The sequence below is a fragment of the Lissotriton helveticus genome, chromosome 5_1, assembly GCF_964261635.1.
Source record: "Lissotriton helveticus chromosome 5_1, aLisHel1.1, whole genome shotgun sequence".
NCBI classification, from domain to species: Eukaryota; Metazoa; Chordata; class Amphibia; order Caudata; family Salamandridae; genus Lissotriton; species Lissotriton helveticus.
In genome coordinates this window covers 818,862,673-818,881,604 of record NC_136065.1, presented here as the reverse complement: position 1 = coordinate 818,881,604, position 18,932 = coordinate 818,862,673, and the positions used below count along the sequence as shown (strand labels likewise).

Genomic DNA, 18,932 nt, shown 5'->3' with positions numbered 1-18,932 from the left:
ACATCAGAATATAGTTCATCGGGCATGTGGCTAAGACCTATCAGAGAACGGGGAACTGGTTTGAAACGCCAAAGGCAGCAAGACCCTGGAAGTCACTACCTCTGGCCCAGAAAGCACTGGAGAGGACAAGCACCAGACTTGAAGTCATCCTCTCTCATGCAGCAGATCCCAGTGCAGTAGCAGGACCCTCCACAGCACCGCCACCAGTGGCAACACTGGTGGTGACCCCTACTCATGCTCAGCCTGTGGACTTAAGAGGCAAGCCATGAAGGACATATCAGACATTTAATTGAGGCTGGCAGGTCAGGAACTTCAGGAGGCAACACTGATGCAAATGGTACAGAAATTACAGCAATCAGTGGACAAAATTGCAAAGGCAGATGTAGGCCCTCGCTCCAACGTTCTGCCCCTATTGTTGGTAGTTTTTTATAGTGTATATAAGTTTACCGTAGGCTAGGATAGGTTTTATCGTAGTAATAGGGTATGTTAGTTTTTGTGTTTGTATTGATTTTAATATTTATGGGTTGTTAGGTGGGGATATATGTGGATAGGTTGTTAAGTGGGTGGGGGTTAATGTTTGGTATGTGTATAAAAAACAAATACAAATTTAAAAAACAAAAACATATATTTGATTAGGTTTTAATGTTTAGGTAGTTTGTGTTGTGGTGTAGTTTATTTTTGTCTCATGTGCATATGTGTATTAAGGTTGGGGGGAGTTTGATGTTTAACCTGTCTGTTGTAGTATATGTGTAGAGTAGTATAAGTTAAGGTTAGGTAGGTTAGGTTAGTTTTAAGTTGTGATAGTGTAGTTGATTAAGTATATCGTAAGTGTAGGTATAGTTTAGGTAGGAATAGTTAGTGTAGTTTAGGATATAGTTTTTAATGGTGTTTTAAATAAAACATGTTTTGTACTTTTTCAACTGCTTGTTCATTGACTGTGTGGTAGTTGTCATACAAGCTTTGGTTTGGTAGAGCATATGCTGTAGGATTTCCTGGAAGTGTTTGTATACATGTGTAACTAGGTGAGACACCTAAGGAGTGGATCCTATCAAGTTTATAATGGAGTCACTTAATAGATCTTCGAACGTTATTGTACACCGTAGGTGGCTCTCTTGCTGTGAAAAGACACACAGCCCAAACAAGTATTAACCTAATGTTGCACTGTGTGTGTACGTGATGCTAAATGTTTTGTATGGATGATTGAATAAAACATTGTGACTCACCCTGGGCGAAGCACTACACTACGCTTGCGTAGTTTGAGAAGTTTGCGCAACTTCGCACTACGCGAGCTGCACGTAGCACAGTGCGAACATGCGTAGCATAGCGTAGTGCAGCGGTCATTTTTTGCTTGTTCGCGGTCCTCAACGTCATGTTCGCGACCGCGAGCAAGCAAAATGACATCCCGGCGAGACTCTCAACGCGGGAAGGTCAGGTTTCTCATTGCGAGTGGTCGTGCATGCTCGCGACCGCTCGCGATGAGAAACTACCAGTTCACTTTGAGAAAGCTGCCGCTCGAGTAAAAATCTACTCGAGCGGCAGAAAACTACAGCTCGCACTGTGCAAGATGCCGTTTTCAATGATTGCACAGTGTCGGATGCTTGTTTGCACTGTGCAATCATTGAAAATTCATCTTGCACAGTGCGAACATGCTACTACGCAGCTCGCGTAGTGCTACGTGAAGTTCGCGTAGTGCGAAGTGCACTTCACGTAGCTTCGCGTAGCATTACTTCGCGAACTACGCCCACCCTTAATTGTGACTAAACATGGATGTGTTGTGTGTCACACTGATGGTAGCCATTTACACACTCTCCCTAGCATCATATTTTTGTCACATCACTGTTGTCTGCTAGCTAGCTAGCATACATGGGCAGAAACGTCATTCAGTCAAACCATTGACTGATTGCTTATTGTAGAAATTCATGCATGTGACCTTGGGTAACTACTTGGTAGTTTAGAGGCACAAAGGGATTACAAAAACAATGTTGCTCGTTTCTGTGGCTGCTAATTCGAGTTGTGCCAAGCTTTACTATGGTAATATATTTTTTAACTGGCAGCTACAGTCGACTTTAGTTGTCTCTAGGCAGACTTATTGTTTCCAAATCATAAAATATGCATAAAATGCTCTTTGGGCCAGTCTCTTGCTCATGATTAGATAGCTTTGGGGACTTATTCTTATGTTTGTACTACCAGGAGCAGATCAGTCCCAGAATGTTTGGATTGGATGAGTTGTGTACTTCCACTGCTTGCTTACTGGGATATTTTTTTTATTTCTATTAAGCACTCATGAGAGTGCATGTGTATGGTTCCTTCTCTTCAGGTGCATTAATCTTCCCCTCTACACAGTGCCCACTGCTTTCTTTTCACCCCCACTGGCTGCTGCCTTCAAACTCATTTTGCATTGTCTCTTGCCCTTCCTCGGGCTCCTCTTCACAGCAGGTGTCTGTTTGAATTCACCGTTTCCAGCGGTTCTCTATGCATGCCTCTATCACTTTCCCTACTTTCTACACTAATTCGCTGGGCAGGACTATTGTTATTCAGAGCATTGGTGAGAAAATTCATCATCAAAACTTTAAAGAACACTTATCACTCTTTTGCCTGTGATGTAATTTGAACTCATGCACTTTAGTATTGATCTGTTGTTAGATTTGGGGGTCTCTAGTTGGCAGAGGTAGGTACCTTTGACCAAGTAGGGACCCTTGCGTCTAGTCAGGGTAAGGGAGTACACTCCTAGAACAACCCCTGCTCATCCCCTTGGTAGCTTGGCACGAGCAGACAGGCTTATCTCAGAGGCAGTGTGTAAAGCATTTGTGAACACATACAGTAACCCAGTGACAAGACTACAGATGGACACCACACCAGTTGTATATTAAAAATAAGTATTTTTTATATAGATTTAACACAAGACCACAAACGAAAAAAATCCACAATGCTGTACTTAAAATGGTAGAATTGGCTCAGTTCTCTTAAGATGTAAAATGCAACACTTTGAGTTCAATATACCTTAGGACGCGTAACGCTATACAACAAAAGTGTTGCAGGGAAGGAGATGCGTCAGTTCCTTGCACACAAGAACGGTGATGCGTCGGGTCCGTATTAATGTGTGGGGGATGCATTGGTTCTTCTCTGTGATGGGAGGTGATGTGTCGGCTTCTTACTGCGCTTCCATGGCAATGCGACCAGCAGCACCGTGATGCATGAAGATCTGGTGTAAAGAACAAAAATGTCGTCTTCTCTTGGATGCGACACGATGCGTGCATGCCCGACGGCTGTGCGGGGACTCAACGGTTCTTCTGAGCCGCAACAGGCTCTGCGACATGCTTCCCCGTGATGCAGCGGAGTCTGGTGCGAATTAAATCCTCGTCTCCAGTCTCTTTGGAGGCGTGGGTTTGAATCCTACCGCTGCCACCAATGTTAGATTTGGGGGTCTTTAGTTGACACGAGTAGGTACCTTTGACCAAGTAGGGACCCTTGCGACTAGTCAGGGTAAGGGGGTACACTCCTAAAACAACCCCTGCTCACCCCCTTGGTAGCTTGGCACAAGCAGACCGGCTTTTCTCAGAGGCAATGTGTAAAGCATTTGTGAATACATACAGGAACCAGTGAAAACACTACAGATGGACACCACACCAGTTGTATATTAAAAAATAAGTACTCTTTATATAGATTTAACACAAGACCACAAACGACAAACCTTTATACCAGGTCGCTCATCCACTATTTATCTTCAAACTTTTACACATAGTCTTTGGCCATTGCAAGAGTACCTTGATAAACATGTTCTTCCCTCCCCAGGTGCCGCAAAAGCCCTTTGACAGAGTTGAATGGGGATATATGTTAAGAACTCAGGAAAGGCGTGGTACAGGTGTTAATTTTTTCACGCTGGTTAAAATTATATACTGAACTTACACTGCATTGGTTACTAGAGGGAGATATACTTCCCCCTACTTTCCAGTTCACAGTGGTAAGAGGCATGGCTGCCCCTTTTCCCACTACTTTTCATATTAGCCAAGGAACCTCTAACTATTGCTCTAAGTGAAGCGTCCAGTGTCAAGAGGGTATTGATTGGTAGGGGAACTCAAAGCATTTTACTATGCAGATGCCATCTTGCCTACTTTGGTTCTTCCACTCGAATCAGCGACTTCTCTGAGGGCCTTGATTGATTTCTTCTCGAGTTTCTCAGACCATAAAATAAACTGGTCAAAATGTGAAGCCATGTCAGTCACCACTTCCACACTGTAAGCTTCAATAGGCTCCCAATCCTTTCATTGGAAGACTAAAAACCTGAAATACTTTGGTATTCTACCTAATATGGGCGTACAGGTAATGGTACCCGACAATATACGCCATTTGATGGACAGAATGAAGGCTGATTTACAGAAATAGACTGCTGTGAACCTTTCATTGTAGAGGAAAAGTGCAGGTAATTAAAATGAATATAGCTCCCTGCTTCAATTACATTTTTGGGATGTTCTCACTATCCATCTCACACATTGCTGAAAGAGATCAGTAAATTGATATCCGAATTTGTGTGGGGTGTCCCAAAAAAAAGGTTATGGAGCTGTTAACTATATGCTACTGCTCCCAAAGGGGGGCCTCGCATGCCCCCATGGATGGTACTGGTTGGCTCACCGGTTATCGCATTTGATTTACATAATTAAGACTCATTGAGTAACCCCAGACTGGGTAACGATGAAAAACAATATGTTGTTCGTCATGGGTAATCAGGAGAAGTATTACACATATCACCTGCAAGACTAAGCACTCTCAAATCCAATCATCTCAACCTTCTACTTAGTGTTGAAGGGGGCACACATGTCTTGATGATTTGCTTAGAGACAGTTGACTGAAACGTTTCCTGAACTATGGAAGAAATACAGACTACCGCACTCACAACACTGGGGATATATACAAATGTCCCATCCTCTTCACAGTCTCCTCGACTAGCCTGATACTGTACTGCCTCATACACTCATAGTCAATATTTACATAGGTGGAAAGCTTATAAAGGCACTAAAGCAGGTCACTATGCCATATTGATTGATGCTCACTTCTTAACCTCCACATCTAACAAGTTACGTCGATGTTGGGAGGAGCACTTCCAGTTACATTTCAGAGACAAAGATTGGGAAGCTAAATTATCCGATTATATTAAAGGGCTGAACAAGATCAACTTGAAGTTTGGCCACTTTTAGTTGCTACATAGATGGCATTGGTCTCCTGCTAGACTTCATAAAGTCAACTTGAGACCTGACTCCATCTCCTGGAGATGTAATGCTCCAGACTGTGACATAGTGCATATTATATGGGCTTTTTTCCACGTGCTCAATTACTGGGGTCAAATATGGATTTGTATGAAAATGAAACTCTGGATCCATGACAGCTTGACAGTTCACTTAACTCTTCTTCCTGACATGAGTGACCTCCCAGACATGCCCTCTCACTTCATACGACGGGCGGCTATCACTCCAGCGGTTGCCAAAATAAGGATTTTACGACATTGGAAAACTGACCATCGTTAGAGGATATGTTTGAAATGGCTTCTTTACAAAAACTGATATATAAAATGAATCCCAGACCTCCACAATTTAAGGAGATCTGGGGTAAGTTCCTTGACATGAGCACTCACTATGTTGGGTTTGTAGAGGCCTTCACCATTGCTTCACCTTCCCCTGAACTGTACGAGAAGGTAACAGCTTTGCACTTCACCATGTTCTTCTAGTGGGTGTCCTTAGAGTGTTCCCCCTCCCCTTTTCCCACTGAAAGATTCTGATAATAGTCATTTATTGTTTACTTGCTGTGGTCCCATGGGTAATGTGACAGCCACCCCGGGATGGTTTGATTCCTGTCCCAGTTTTTCTCTGGGTGCTTCCTTTATACTTACTGTACTTTCCTGACAGTCTTCAGCGCAATTGCACATCGTGTGAAGCACTGACCATAAAAGCTTATATATGTATACTGCTCCTTGAGACCTGGCATCGAGACCACTACTAGGCTGCTGAATAATGTTACAGCATGGCAGGGTGATCTTTACTTTTACCTTTATGGAGGCACTTTTGTTCCCCTCCCCCTACAGATTGATGTTTTGCAACTTAAATTTATATATGTATATACAATGTGTGCAGAATGCAGCACACATAGAAAAAGAATAAAAGAGGCAAAATATATATATTTCTCCCCGTTGCACCTCCCTTACGCCTCCCCTGGGGAGGCGTACGTTTTTGGCACTGCCTCAGATTTACAATTTCTCGTAAATCTGGGGCAGGGTCAAAAGGCCATGGATGTTGCTGAGAACGCCCCCAGCAACACCAATTGCATGCCCCTTTAACGGAGAACACTGCGTTAAAGGAACTGATATTTATCAGGCAGTATAAAGCAAAAAAAAAGTGGCTCAGTGCTGCCTGATAAATATCACGCAGGCTTCTGCACCACGGCACGTCACAAAAAGTGTGGTGTAGACCATGTAGCTGCCTTAAATATGTCAGCTGTGGGAAAGTTGTATAAAAAGGCCATGGATGCCAGACCTGCTTCGAATTTATTTCAATCACGTTCATCAGGTTACTGATAGCAACTAGATGGAAAGATTCTGATCCCCCAATGTTTCAAGCGTGGATGACCCGCCTAATCGCCAAATATAATTTAAAACGAAAGCTTTACAAATGCAAGGGCCATCATGCTAGGAGATGGGGGAGAAAACTTTGGCCTCCAATATCAAAATGGCTACAGGGGAAGGTTAATTGAATTATGACTGTAAAAAAGTGGAAGATTATCTTAATTAACTGCTATGATAATTAATTGTGTACACATGAAAGGCAATTGTTACACAAAGTGTTAAGAAGATTGATTTATTTGTTCGGACTTATTAGTAGCAAATGGTTTGCTCTAATATGAATATAAAAATTACAGTCACATTTATCAGGCGCTTTATCCTATTTATCCCCCCTGCTACCAAAAAACATATCAGAAGGTTATTAGAAGGTAAATGGCCCCTCCTAAGTCTCACAAATTCCTTTCTCAATGTCTTATCTTTTTAAACATTAAAAAGACTTCTTCCCCACTATTTCCAGGAGTAACAAAAATTAGACCAAAAACTGATTTTCCAGCATACATTTTCACACTCTTGTAGTTAGCTTATCATATGTGTTTGCAGTTTCATATAACCATTGCAATCATTTTTACCATTCTATCTGCTTGGTCCAAAATAAGCCCTACACTCAAAACACTAGTTGTAAATCAAACTAAATCATTTGTTTTACAAGACTCTGGTGATCCTGCACCAATCTTTAAAACTATTTTTGTGACCTTACACTACTGAATGTACATAGAGAAAACTGTTTTGTCAATTCCAATTTGAAGTGTAGTGCTGTGCGTCGACATGGCTGAAGACATCAACAAATGCTAAAGTCTTCAGGTCACAGATGAAGGTCCTGTCCAGTTGACTATGTGTAAAAGTGGAGTCTGTATAGTGTGAGGCAGAAGGCGATGCCCTGAACCTAGTGAGTATGGGAAACAACCTTTACAACGCAACTTTTACAACGCACTACCATTACAACGAAACTTTTACAACGCAAAATCTATTACAACGCATGCATTTACAACGCAGTCATTACAACGCACGACTGTGCAACGCACACTACTACAACGCATACCATTACAACGCAGTCATTACAACGCATACCATTACAACGCAAAACTTACCATCCAACACTTACCCTACTGTTGCACCCCCTGGAGTTAGAATAGTAATTTTAACCCCTACACTATCCAACACTTTCCCTACTGTTGCTCCCCCTGGAGTTAGAATAGTAATTTTAACCCCTACACTATCAAATACTTACCTTATATGCAATGTAATGTAATGCGTTGTAATGGTATGCGTTGTAAATGTAGTATGCGTTGTAGTGGAATGCGTTGTAAAGGTAGTTTCTAAGAATTCGTTGTAATGGTATGCGTTGTAATGGTGTGCGTTGTAATGGATTTTGCGGTGTAAAAAATGCGTTGTAAAGGTATGCGTTGTAAAAGTGTGCGTTGTAACGTCATACATCCGTGAGTATAACCAATGACTGTGAGCAGGAGGATATAGTGAGCAGTTGGACTAGATAAGGGGCATGGATGAAGATGGCACATTGCAAATTGGAGTGTGTGTAATTTGTAGTAACAGATCATTGATTCCAGTACAGCTCTTTGCAGGGTTTACATATAGGGTACATTTACACAGTTGTGTAATTACTTTCATGTGACTGATGTTGGTCCAGCCTATTGTGGCATTTATTGCAGTGTAGAGTTGCCATACCTGTGTAATGCTTGAAAAAAGTTAACATGTGAATTTTTGTGGTGAAGAGACGGTCAAAAAACAAACTTTGTGATTAAAACTGGTGTGAACTACAGATTTGCAACCAAGAAGAATATTTACTTGATACACGCATAATACCATATGTCATAACCAGTGGGGTATGGTGGTGTGGGAACTGGACACAGTCCAAGGCCATGTCACGCAGGTTTTGGGGTATGAGGACTAGGCCTAGAACATATCTGAATATCATGCCCTGCACCATCAATCAATCAATCAGTGGTTTATAGAGCACGCTACTCACCCGTGAGGGTCTCAAGTTGCTGGGGGAGGGGGGGGGGGGGGGGAGAACAGCTCTGGGTCAGTCAAAGAGCCAGATCTTGAGGTCCTACCTTAACGTGTGGAGGTTGGGGAGCATCTGATGTTGACTGGGAGCTCGTTCCAGGATTTGGCTGCGATGTAGGAGGATTTTGCTGGTGATCCTCTTCTCAACGTGGAGCCAGTGGAGGCTTCGAAGGTGTTGGGTCATATGTTCCTGGCGTGGTGTCCCTAGGATGAGGCTGGAATAAGGGGACTAATGATAGTGAGTAAAAAAAAGCCTCACTTTGTGCGTAGCACCCACTGTGCAAAGTGAAAGCAGTTCTGCTTTATGATCTAGGGGCAAAGATTCAAAGTGTTAAACTTGAATGAAGGTCATACCTAGAGCAATGGTTCCACATAGCAAGGTGAAATTTCATACTCTGTTGGATCTGGAGGAGAGGAATTGGCACAGGGCTTCTGGTGGGCATTGCTGCAAGCTATGCCCTTTGTATACTTATGCTTATGTAAAAGTATATTAAAATAATTCCTAAAAAGTCGTTGAAAATAATGTTTCTAATGTGTAGTCAAGAATTGAATATGTATTAAAATAAAATTATACCTTCCACTAGAACAGTTTTAGTTGAATGGATATTTCGATTATATATCAAAATGGAAAAAAAGAAACAGAAATTGGGGACTATACTACCATAGCTCTCCCAACTGCCCTGCTCTCAACCTCACATATGATGCCACGGATGACCCAAAAACATCACTCACAATTACCTCACTATATAAATCCCATATCACATCACCACTGGCATAATTTACGAAATCATTAAAAGCTGCTAATGCATTCAATCCACAGGATGGCAGTGTTAAAACAGTCTACTTCCTAAAGACAACATGTTCAAAGCCAACTTTAATGCCTAGTAGGCTTTATGGTGACAGGCTGCAAGCGTAGGTTCCTGTTAATGTTAATGGCCAGTCCCTGTGCCAAGGGCATGTTTAATATATTATAAGGGCATGCACATCAGATGCTTTCAATCAGTTTGCTGAGCACATACAATTGTCCAGTACCGACTACTGAGTCCAGAGTTTTCCAGGTACAACTGTAATGTAATGTAATGTAATGTTAGTGACCATTTGTAAAGCGCAAACTGTCGCTCCAGAAGGAGCCTCCTGGCGCTATGTGGAGAGTCGGAAAGTCTTGCTCGCTGAGGCCCTAAATTAAAGATAGGCATAGGCTGTCTGTTACTCTGAATATCCATGTTTTGAGGGACTTTCTAAAAAGGATTTCAGACTTAAGTTGCCTTAAGTCGGATGGCAGTTGGTTCCAGGCCTTAGGGCCTAGGACACTGATGGTTTTGCCTCCTCTTGTTTTATATTTATATTTTGGCTGCCTAAGGAGGTTAGCACCCGAGGACCTCAATGTTCTGTTCGGGCATAACGAATGAATATTTTTGCCAAGTATTTGGGACCAATATTGTTCATGCCTCTGAAAGTAATTAATAACATTTGAAAAAGAATCCTTTTGTGGAGCGGGAGCCAGTGTAGGCTTTTCAGGGCTGCTGATGCCGATGTTCTTCAAGGCAGTTTTAAAACTAGGCGTGCTGCTGCATGCTGTACTGTCTGGAATTTTTTCAGTGTTTGCTTTTTTATGCCTGCGAGGATGCTGTTACAATAATCTAGCCAGGAAAGAATTAGTGCCACTGTCACTGTCTTTCTTGCGGCCACCGGAAGGAAATCAATTTTTTTTAATGATTTAATAATGCTGAAGCAGGTACCTGCTGTGATCCGTGCATGGTGATCAAATGAGAGTGCAGAAACAAAATGCACTCCCAGGTTCCTTGCTGTGTTAACTGTTTGTGGTGGAGGTGCAGCCCCTTCCGGCCACCAATCGATGGGATTAAATATCGTGTCTTTCCCGATAGGCACGATTTCCGTTTTCTCTGAATTGCATTTTAACTTGTTTGTCCTCATCCATTTGAACACTTCAGAGAGGCATTCTTTAAAATTTAGTTCAGCCTCCGTTGAGTCATTTCCCATTGAGACAATCAATTGTATATCGTCGGCGTAAGACGTTACTTGAATTCCAAATGATTCGATCAGTTCAATGAGTGGGGTCATATAGACATTAAAAAGCAACAGACTCAGGGACGATCCCTGGGGAACTCCGGTTGTGATTTTGCGTTCCCTTGAGGAGAAAGGACCCAAAATGACTGTTTGGGCCCGGTCCTCAAGAAAGGATTTTAGCCAGACCAGGACAGTGTCCCTGATACCACAGCTCTCCAGTCTGGTAATCAGAATGCTGTGTGATATGGTGTCAAACGCCGCAGAGAGGTCCTATAATATCAGGACCGCCTTCCTTCCTGAGTCAGCTACATTTTTCAAGGTTTCTGTCAGTTCGACCAAAGCTGACTCTGTGGAGTGTCTTGGGCGAAATCCTGATTGCTGAGGGTGCAGGATATGGTTAGTTTCGATATATTTTGTACGTTCCATATGGACAATTATTTCTGTTATTTTGCCTAAAATGGGAAGCAGTGAGATGGGGCGTAGATTAGACATTACTTGGTCTTCCATGTGTTGTTTCTTTTTCAGGGGCTTAACCTGCGCTAGCTTCCACTCCCTTGGGACTGTTCATGATGTTAAGGATGCGTTAACAATTTCATTTATTATTGGGTGGACAATATCGATGATTTTATGTAAGATCGTCGGCGGACAGGAATCTAGGGGAGAGCCTGATTTACTAGATGTTATGACTTGGTGGGTAGTTACTAAGGAGGCCGGTACAAAAGACTTTAGGACCAAGGTAGGTACAATCCTCTCCTGTATAACAGGTATGTTCATCTGGATGTCTTGGCCAAAGTTTTCTTGAATCTTGAGTATTTTATTTTCAAAATAATCTGCTATTTGGTCACAGAGATCCTGTGTGGGGCAAATTTCCTTCTGGAGACCTTTAGGGTTGGAAGTTGGAGATTATGATGTTGAAAATTATTTTTTGATTTTGCTTGGATTCATTTATTTTATTGGTGTAATATTCTTTTTTAGTTTGCTTTATCTGGGAATGGTGCATCTTTCTATCATTTTTTAAATAGATTTTTTCTAGTACATCGTAGTTCCTTCTCCATTTCCTCTCGCTTTGTTTGCAGCGTAGATGAGCCTGAGCTTATTCTGGGGTAAACCAGGGGGTTCTATGTTTTATGACCTTTGGAATTTTGGCTGGGGGTTCTTGGTTTGTGATGTCATTAATTATTTCTTCCATCCAGGTATGAAATGTCCGAGAGTTGTGGGTTACATTGCCCGCTGTTAGGGTTTAGCTGAGTTTTTGACCCTGTTTTCTATGCCTATGTACATACGATCACCTGATCAGGAGTGGGCGTCATTGTAGTGACATAAAAGGATGGACTTACCTTTCCTTCCTCGCTTGATTTTTTTCTTTGTTGCCGGTTACCTGGAATCAGTTTGGAAGCCATTCCCCTCGTGCTGGTGCCTTTTCCTGGATTCTCGGTGCTTGTGGAACGTTGCCCTGCTGGTGTCGGCTCTGACAGACGTTCTTGCCGCACTCTGGATTCGGCGGCTGTCGGATCCCCGGTTTAGAGCCATTGCGGGTAGGGGAGCCGGTCTAAGTGCTCATAAAGGCTTTCGGGTGCCTTTCTTTTGTATATATCGGTTCGTGCTTTGCTACATTATTTTCACGAACCACGGAGAGATTGTGTATTCAATACGCGGCTGCGTATTGGATGGCACAGCGTTTCCTGTATTGCTGCAACCACTCCACCTCTTTGTGTGTGTGTTTTGGACACTTTCACAAACAGATCATTTGGAGCTTAGAGTGTACCTTCGTATTTTGTTACTGGCCACTAAATTTAGGTTTGGGGGGATTTTCTTTGTTACCTTACCCGTTTGGCAGGAAGAAGGTTTTTTTTTTATGTCTTAGGGCTTTTTTCCCCTCTTTCATATTATTCGTTTCTTTGGAGGCTGAGCGTTTTCTCTGGAAGGAAGAAGACTTCAATCTGCTCTTATTTAGGACAACTGCTGCACTTACACAGTATTTTCGCCTGCATATCACCAATACCACTGCTGGTGCCTTTCCATTGTGGGTTATCGCATCGAGTCGAGTCACCCATCAGTAGAAGCCCTCCTACTTTTTGTTTGCCTCCCACCCTCTCCCTGCGCCATAGTGGGTGTGCTCTGTGTTACTACATTCAGTGCGCATCATAGGGGCGCTGGTAGGGGAGTGGGGTTATCTTCGCCTCTGCAGCGTTGGGCATAGTCGGATGGTAAAAGGTAACACCCGCGGTATTAAATTAGGATTTTTTGCTATTTTGGCCCAATTGGGTCTGCATTTTTCTTCAATTGAAATTTTTCCTGAGTGAGTTGTTTTGGGAGTTTTAAGGGAAAAGGGAATTAAATAGTGGTCTGTCCATGTTTGGGGTATAGGGAGCATAGCTTTTAGTTCTATGAGATTGGAGCAGACCCCATCCAGAATGTGTCCGGCTATGTGGGTCGGACTGGCTATTAGCTGGTTTAGGTTAAATATTTTATGGTTTGTAGGAAATTCATCATGCTTGGGTCTGTGAGGTCATCTAAATGGAGATTGAAGTCTCCTAGGAGCATGATGTTAGAATACCTGAGTGTGGAATTCCCTAAGGCATCCCCTAGTGAGTCAAGAAAATGTGTGCATGTCCTTGGGGGTCGATATATTAGGGCTCCTGAGAATGAGAAGGTGCCTGTTAGTTTGATGCAGAAACCCATGCTTCAGCATCTTTTAGTGTGTCCATATTAAAGATGGTACAGCAAAATGTTTCTCGAATAATAATAGCAACACCCCCTTCCCTTTCACTCTATCTATCTCTTCCATGGAGTGAAAAGTTAGGTGGGACCGCTATTGAAAGGTCTGGGTTACACCACTCTTTTAGCCAGGTCTCAGTTATGAAGAGTATATCGAGTTGATGATGGAGGATCAAGTCTCTTATGTCTTGGGAGTGCCTGGGGAGTGACCGGGCGTTGAGTAGCCCTCACTTAACAGTGGTGGAGGTAGAGGTGGTTTCCTCATATGTGTCAGTTGGAGACGGCAGGGTCCATCTACAGGTCTTACAGGGGATTTATCCTGTTGCTTGTCGCAACAGGCCTTTTCTATATTTAACTTTTTAAAGCTTTCTGCATTATAGGTGATCCGCGAGGTCATTGGGGCATGGATTCCTGCACCTGTCGTGATCTTGGCGCGGATGGGTGCAGACGGGCCTGCCTTTGGCGCGTCTTACGTGCCACCGGCGCGCCCGCTGCGCGCCCGATTGCACATGGGTTTTTAAGGAATTTGACGAGTCTCCGCCCCCCTCTCCTCGCTGCAAGCAGCTAACCCTGATTCCTCCTCCTCCGCCCTCCACTCAATCGGCACTTGCCGTGGTGGACCGGGGCTCAGGGGGACACACAGGTTAAGAAGCAGTCAGTAGTGTGAGTACAAGTGGGTACGAAGATTTTAAAAATAAAAGCAACTTGAGAGACAGTGCATTAAAATTACAGGTATTCTAACAGGGAGCAACCTGATGGCGCCGCGTTTCAGAATTGCTTTCTTCCGCTGCACGCCCGGTTGCACCTGGGCTTTTAAGGAATTTGACGAGTCTCCGCCCCCCTCTCCTCGCTGCAAGCAGCTAACCCTAATTCCTCCTCCTCCGCCCTCTACTCAATCGGCATTTGCCGCGGTGGACCGGGGCTCAGGGGGACACACAGGCTAAGAAGCAGTCAGCAGTGTGAGTAAAAGTGGGTACGACGATTTTTAAAATAAAAGCAACTTGTGAGACAGTGCATTAAAATTACAGGTATTCCAACAGGGAGCAACCTGATAGTGCCGCATTTCAGACTTGCTTTCCTCCGCTCCTGAAGTCCATACCCTACATCCTGGGTATTATGGTGTGGAGGAGCACTGAATAGTGTATTGATATAACAAATTGTAGTAATGATGATGTGTTATGTGATGTCACCAGAGGAAGCCTCGAATATAATATTTTCAATATCATTTTGGAAGTCGTGTTTGGTCCTTCAGTGATGTATTATTGTATAGATTAATATAATAATCAAATACCAATATTTTTGGGGTTATTACTGTAACCATACCCTACCATCAGGTGACTTTTTCAAGGGAGTGTACATGTTTTCATAACAATGTATTCGGAATTAAAGAATCTTAAATTAAGAGTGAGTTAGCTGTTTAAATTTGGTGTGCCCAGCTAAATAATAATATGATTTCCAACACCCAGGTCTGGAATGAGAGGTGATGGCTTATTTATCTCTATGCTCGAGTGGCATTTGATTCACAGATTCAGGCGTACAGATTATCACAGAGAGGAAAATGTTGCAATGCTGCTTCCATTGATTTTGAAATATGTCAGTAGCAACGGTCGTAAATATTATGCATTGTTCATTACATAAATTGGACACCATACCTAATTAAAATTTAAGACCATTTTCAGACATCATTAGGGCCATGAAGGAAGTCATTAAAATTAAAACCATTTTAGGACATCATTAGTGCCATGAAGGAGTCATTACCATTTCAATTGTGAGTCTCTCAGTACCAAATAACTATCTCAGGGGGTCTGCTGAATTGACATACCAGGAACCCATTCTAGTGGTAATCAGCCCATAATCACAAGGTAACCTTTTATCTTCAGAAATTAAATAATATGTTATTAAAATAGCCAAACATTCAAAATGAAGAGAAAATTACATTAAATAGATCCAAAATGGATCTTCTAAATCAGGAAGCTCCTGATGAGGGATATTTAAGTTTATGTTCAGGTCAAGGGAAGGGGCTAAGACATGTTTTTCTATTTAGGGCAAATATGGCTGCCAACCCTCTGGACATGACCTCACCATGTTGGAATAAGGGCTGTGTTAATGAAGAGCTGATCTTGTATAATAAAGACACTGAGTAAGTAGTCTGAGTACTAACCTACGGATCCAGGATCCTCTTCAGCCCTAAAGTAAACTTGGGGACTCTGATTAAATTGGTAGTCAATATGATAGAAACCGTCACAGTTGAATATATCTTCTTCAACATTGCTAACCTCATCTTCTGCATTATTTCCTGTAGGTCTCTTGAAATTAAGAGGATAGATCTGTCAAGAAAAGTGTGAAAAATTAACCAAATGTTAGGTTTATGATTGGTGGACAGTTCAATAATGCGTAAATATTATAATTATGTTCTTACATTGCCTCTGCAACTACTAAGGGCATGAGTCCAAGTGGATTGTTAAATTTTAAACTATGCAGAAGCTCTTTTTGAGTAGGGATTGGAATTCTGAGGATTGTGGATATTACTGCAACCCTGACATTTTCTCATGGTGAATTTCACCAAGTCAGACTTGCTGTAATTTACCCTAAGAAGAAATCAAATAAATGTTATTACATGTGAAATTTGTTGTGGGTGGAGGGCACCATATTTGGATTGTCAGTCCTCATTTTCATGAGGGTATCCAAATTGATGGTTTTATTGCAATCAGTCTATACCTCCCCCTAAAGTGTCTTTGATTATATGTTATGGTAAGTACTTCAACCCTAACTGCCCACACTCTTAAATGGGGTCTAAGAAAATACTAGCTCTCAATCCAAAATCATGAACAGCCAAAAATCCAACATGAAGCTGAACTAAAAATTACAACTTCAGGTTTGACACTATATTGTATGAGAGACCTCAACAGGAAGTTGCACGCTTGCCTAAGTCCTCCTTGCTATAACAGAGCATTTCTTTATAACAATAGGCAAGTAAACACATCACTTTACATAAACATTGAAACTAAGCAAGTGAATTAGGTTTAATAAATTCTACAGTAGGTCCAAAATGCCCTGCTGATATGAGGAGCTCACCTAATTTGCCTGGAGCGTTTGATGACTCTTTTGTTTTTAGCATCAAGGGCTGAGGGGTGACTGGTAAACTAATCTGCCTAAATAAAATCACTTATTTTATTGTCATATATTTATTTAAATTGTTGTATTTCAGCACATGTGAGCAATCAATTCATATTGTGAGTTAAATTCACAACGATTTTCCTATGAGTACCTATGACTTACTTTTACAACACTCCTGGTTTGCTCCCGAATAACATGAGTAAGCCAGGAGTATTCTTGACTTATTTCTGATTTACTTCTGAAATACAGGAGTAAGCCAGGAGTACTGTAAGAGGATGTATGACGTTACAACGCATACTTTTACCACGCATACCATTACAACGCGGTTTTTACCACGCATACCATTACAACGCATAGCGCTTTTGGGTGCTGGATAGTGAATAGTTTAATTTACTATTCCAACTCCAGTCCCCGTGGACACTAGGGAAGGTTATTGGATAGTAAATTAACCTATTCCCTATCCTAGAGCGCCCCCCAGCGCAATGCGTTGTAATGGTATGCGTTGTAATGACCGCGTTGTAATGGTAGTGCGTGGTAAAAATTTCGTTGTAAAGGTTGTATACCACTGTAAGAGTAAGTTACAGCAACATCTTTGTGAACGGGCCCCAAAAACCTTTTTTAGTCAGCGCCCTCCTGTTGTCTTTAACTTATTTAATTGTACTTTATATATTAGAGATTAGACTCCCAAGATAAAAAAACTGCTTAACAACAGATACTTTTACCACAGCCAGCATAGTTTGTTAGTGGAGTCATTGTTGCTTATAAATAATGTTGTTCAGGTGTATTAATGACGTTCACCACATTTGATGACTCTCATTCGTATTGTTTCTTTGTTCTTTCCCCATACAGGATAAAGAAGTGAATTTGGAGCAGGTGCACCGGCGTATGAATAGTTTAATGGATGACGACTTAGCCCACAAGCAGATCTCTACCGCTTCCATTGAAATATCTGCCCTGGAGATCGGGGGCATGCAGTCAAGCCAGACCCTGGAGCCAGTGCGCGAGTATCAAAACACTCAGCTATCAGTGACCACCTTCTTGTCAGAACAATCAGGTCATGGCAGTGGTCGGACACTAACCTCAGTCAGTGGAAGCAACCTCCCTTTGCCGCTTAGCAGCTCTGCCACAATGCCCTCCATGCAATGTAAACACAGATCACCCAATGGAGGACTGTTCCGCCAAAGCCCTGTAAAAACACCCATGCCGATGTCATTCCAGTCCATGCAAGGGGGAATCATTCCAGAATCCATCGAGCCTTCTCATGGAACATCCATATAATTCCACTCCACCAGCAGAGCTTTTTAATACAATGTAAAGGAAAATTTAAAAAAAACTCTTACATTTTTCTTGTACATAATCTGTAAATAATGAAAGAATGGAGTGGGGTAAAAGTGTATTTTGAATATTCCCAATTTTTGAAGTCAGTTAAAAAAAAAGGTATGAATGACTTTGTAAATTTTGTTCTATATGAATAAAAAAAACGGCAAAATAATTGTGATCGTTCTCAAGTGCCAAAGAAGACCTGTTACTGGGACTGAGGGCAGTGTAAAACATTACTTTTTCCATGGATTTTTCTCATTTCGTTTTATATTTCATTATTTTTCATCCACTAGAAAGTTTACCATCCGTTCTTGTCAAGTCAGTCACTGCTCAGCACTTCCCTGTAACCCTGTCAGAAACGGCCGCTTGGAAAATGAAACAACCGACGTTACCGAAAGCGTAGAGCAAACCTTTTTGGAAAAAAATGGAAATTAAAAAAAAGAAAGAAACTGAACTCTCTCATTTTAACAAGAAAGGCTTTGGGATTAAAGCTCCACAGAATTTATAGGCTAAAGCACTGGTTTATTAAATTGTATTTTATGTGTAAATTACAGTGTGTCTGTTGATTTTACCTCTGAAGCCCATACTTTGTATGTTGTCTGAGGGGAAAATGCAGGTTTGTAGGGTTTTATTAATGCCTTTACACGACATGTTTAATATTTTTTTCATGTTCAGCACAATTGAACTTTTGAATACACTAATGCTTTGTAAGAGGAAAGGAATTTCCATGCCTTAAATAATGTGGTAGATTTATTAACTCTGAGGCTCGTTGTGCGGCCATTTTACTGTCCTTACTGCTTTAATCTGCTGTTCCCAACACCAGTGGCAGCTCCCCCATTGGAGGGTGGGGGCGTTGCCCCACTCCTTTCTCGCAGTGCGAGAAGGCAGACACATAAATGGTAATAACCATGGGCGTTCGCAGAAATGTTTCCAGGGGGGGGCAACATTTTAACTTCAGCACTCGCCTTCCAGTGGTGGGGCTAACATTTTAACTTCATCACTCGCCTTCAAGGCACGTTTAATGCAGACGGCCCATTGTCATTCTTTATGTGATGATCAGCAGCAGAGAGAATGACAATGGGCCTGTCCACAGTCTGCTCGAGGTCGGGGAGGGGCT

The 18,932-nt window shown here is 42.1% G+C and overlaps 1 protein-coding gene across 1 annotated transcript in view; it reads left to right on the top strand.

Moving 5' to 3' along the window:
- GRID1 (glutamate ionotropic receptor delta type subunit 1) overlaps positions 1-18,345 on the top strand; it is a 2,290,275-nt gene extending 2,271,930 nt beyond the window's left edge. Inside the window, exon 17 of the mRNA XM_078641098.1 lies at positions 17,345-18,345. Within this exon, the coding sequence (XP_078497224.1) occupies positions 17,345-17,773 (429 nt within the window). The 3' untranslated portion in view covers positions 17,774-18,345. The remainder of the gene's footprint in view (positions 1-17,344) is intronic.
- The last annotated feature ends 587 nt before the right edge of the window (positions 18,346-18,932 follow it).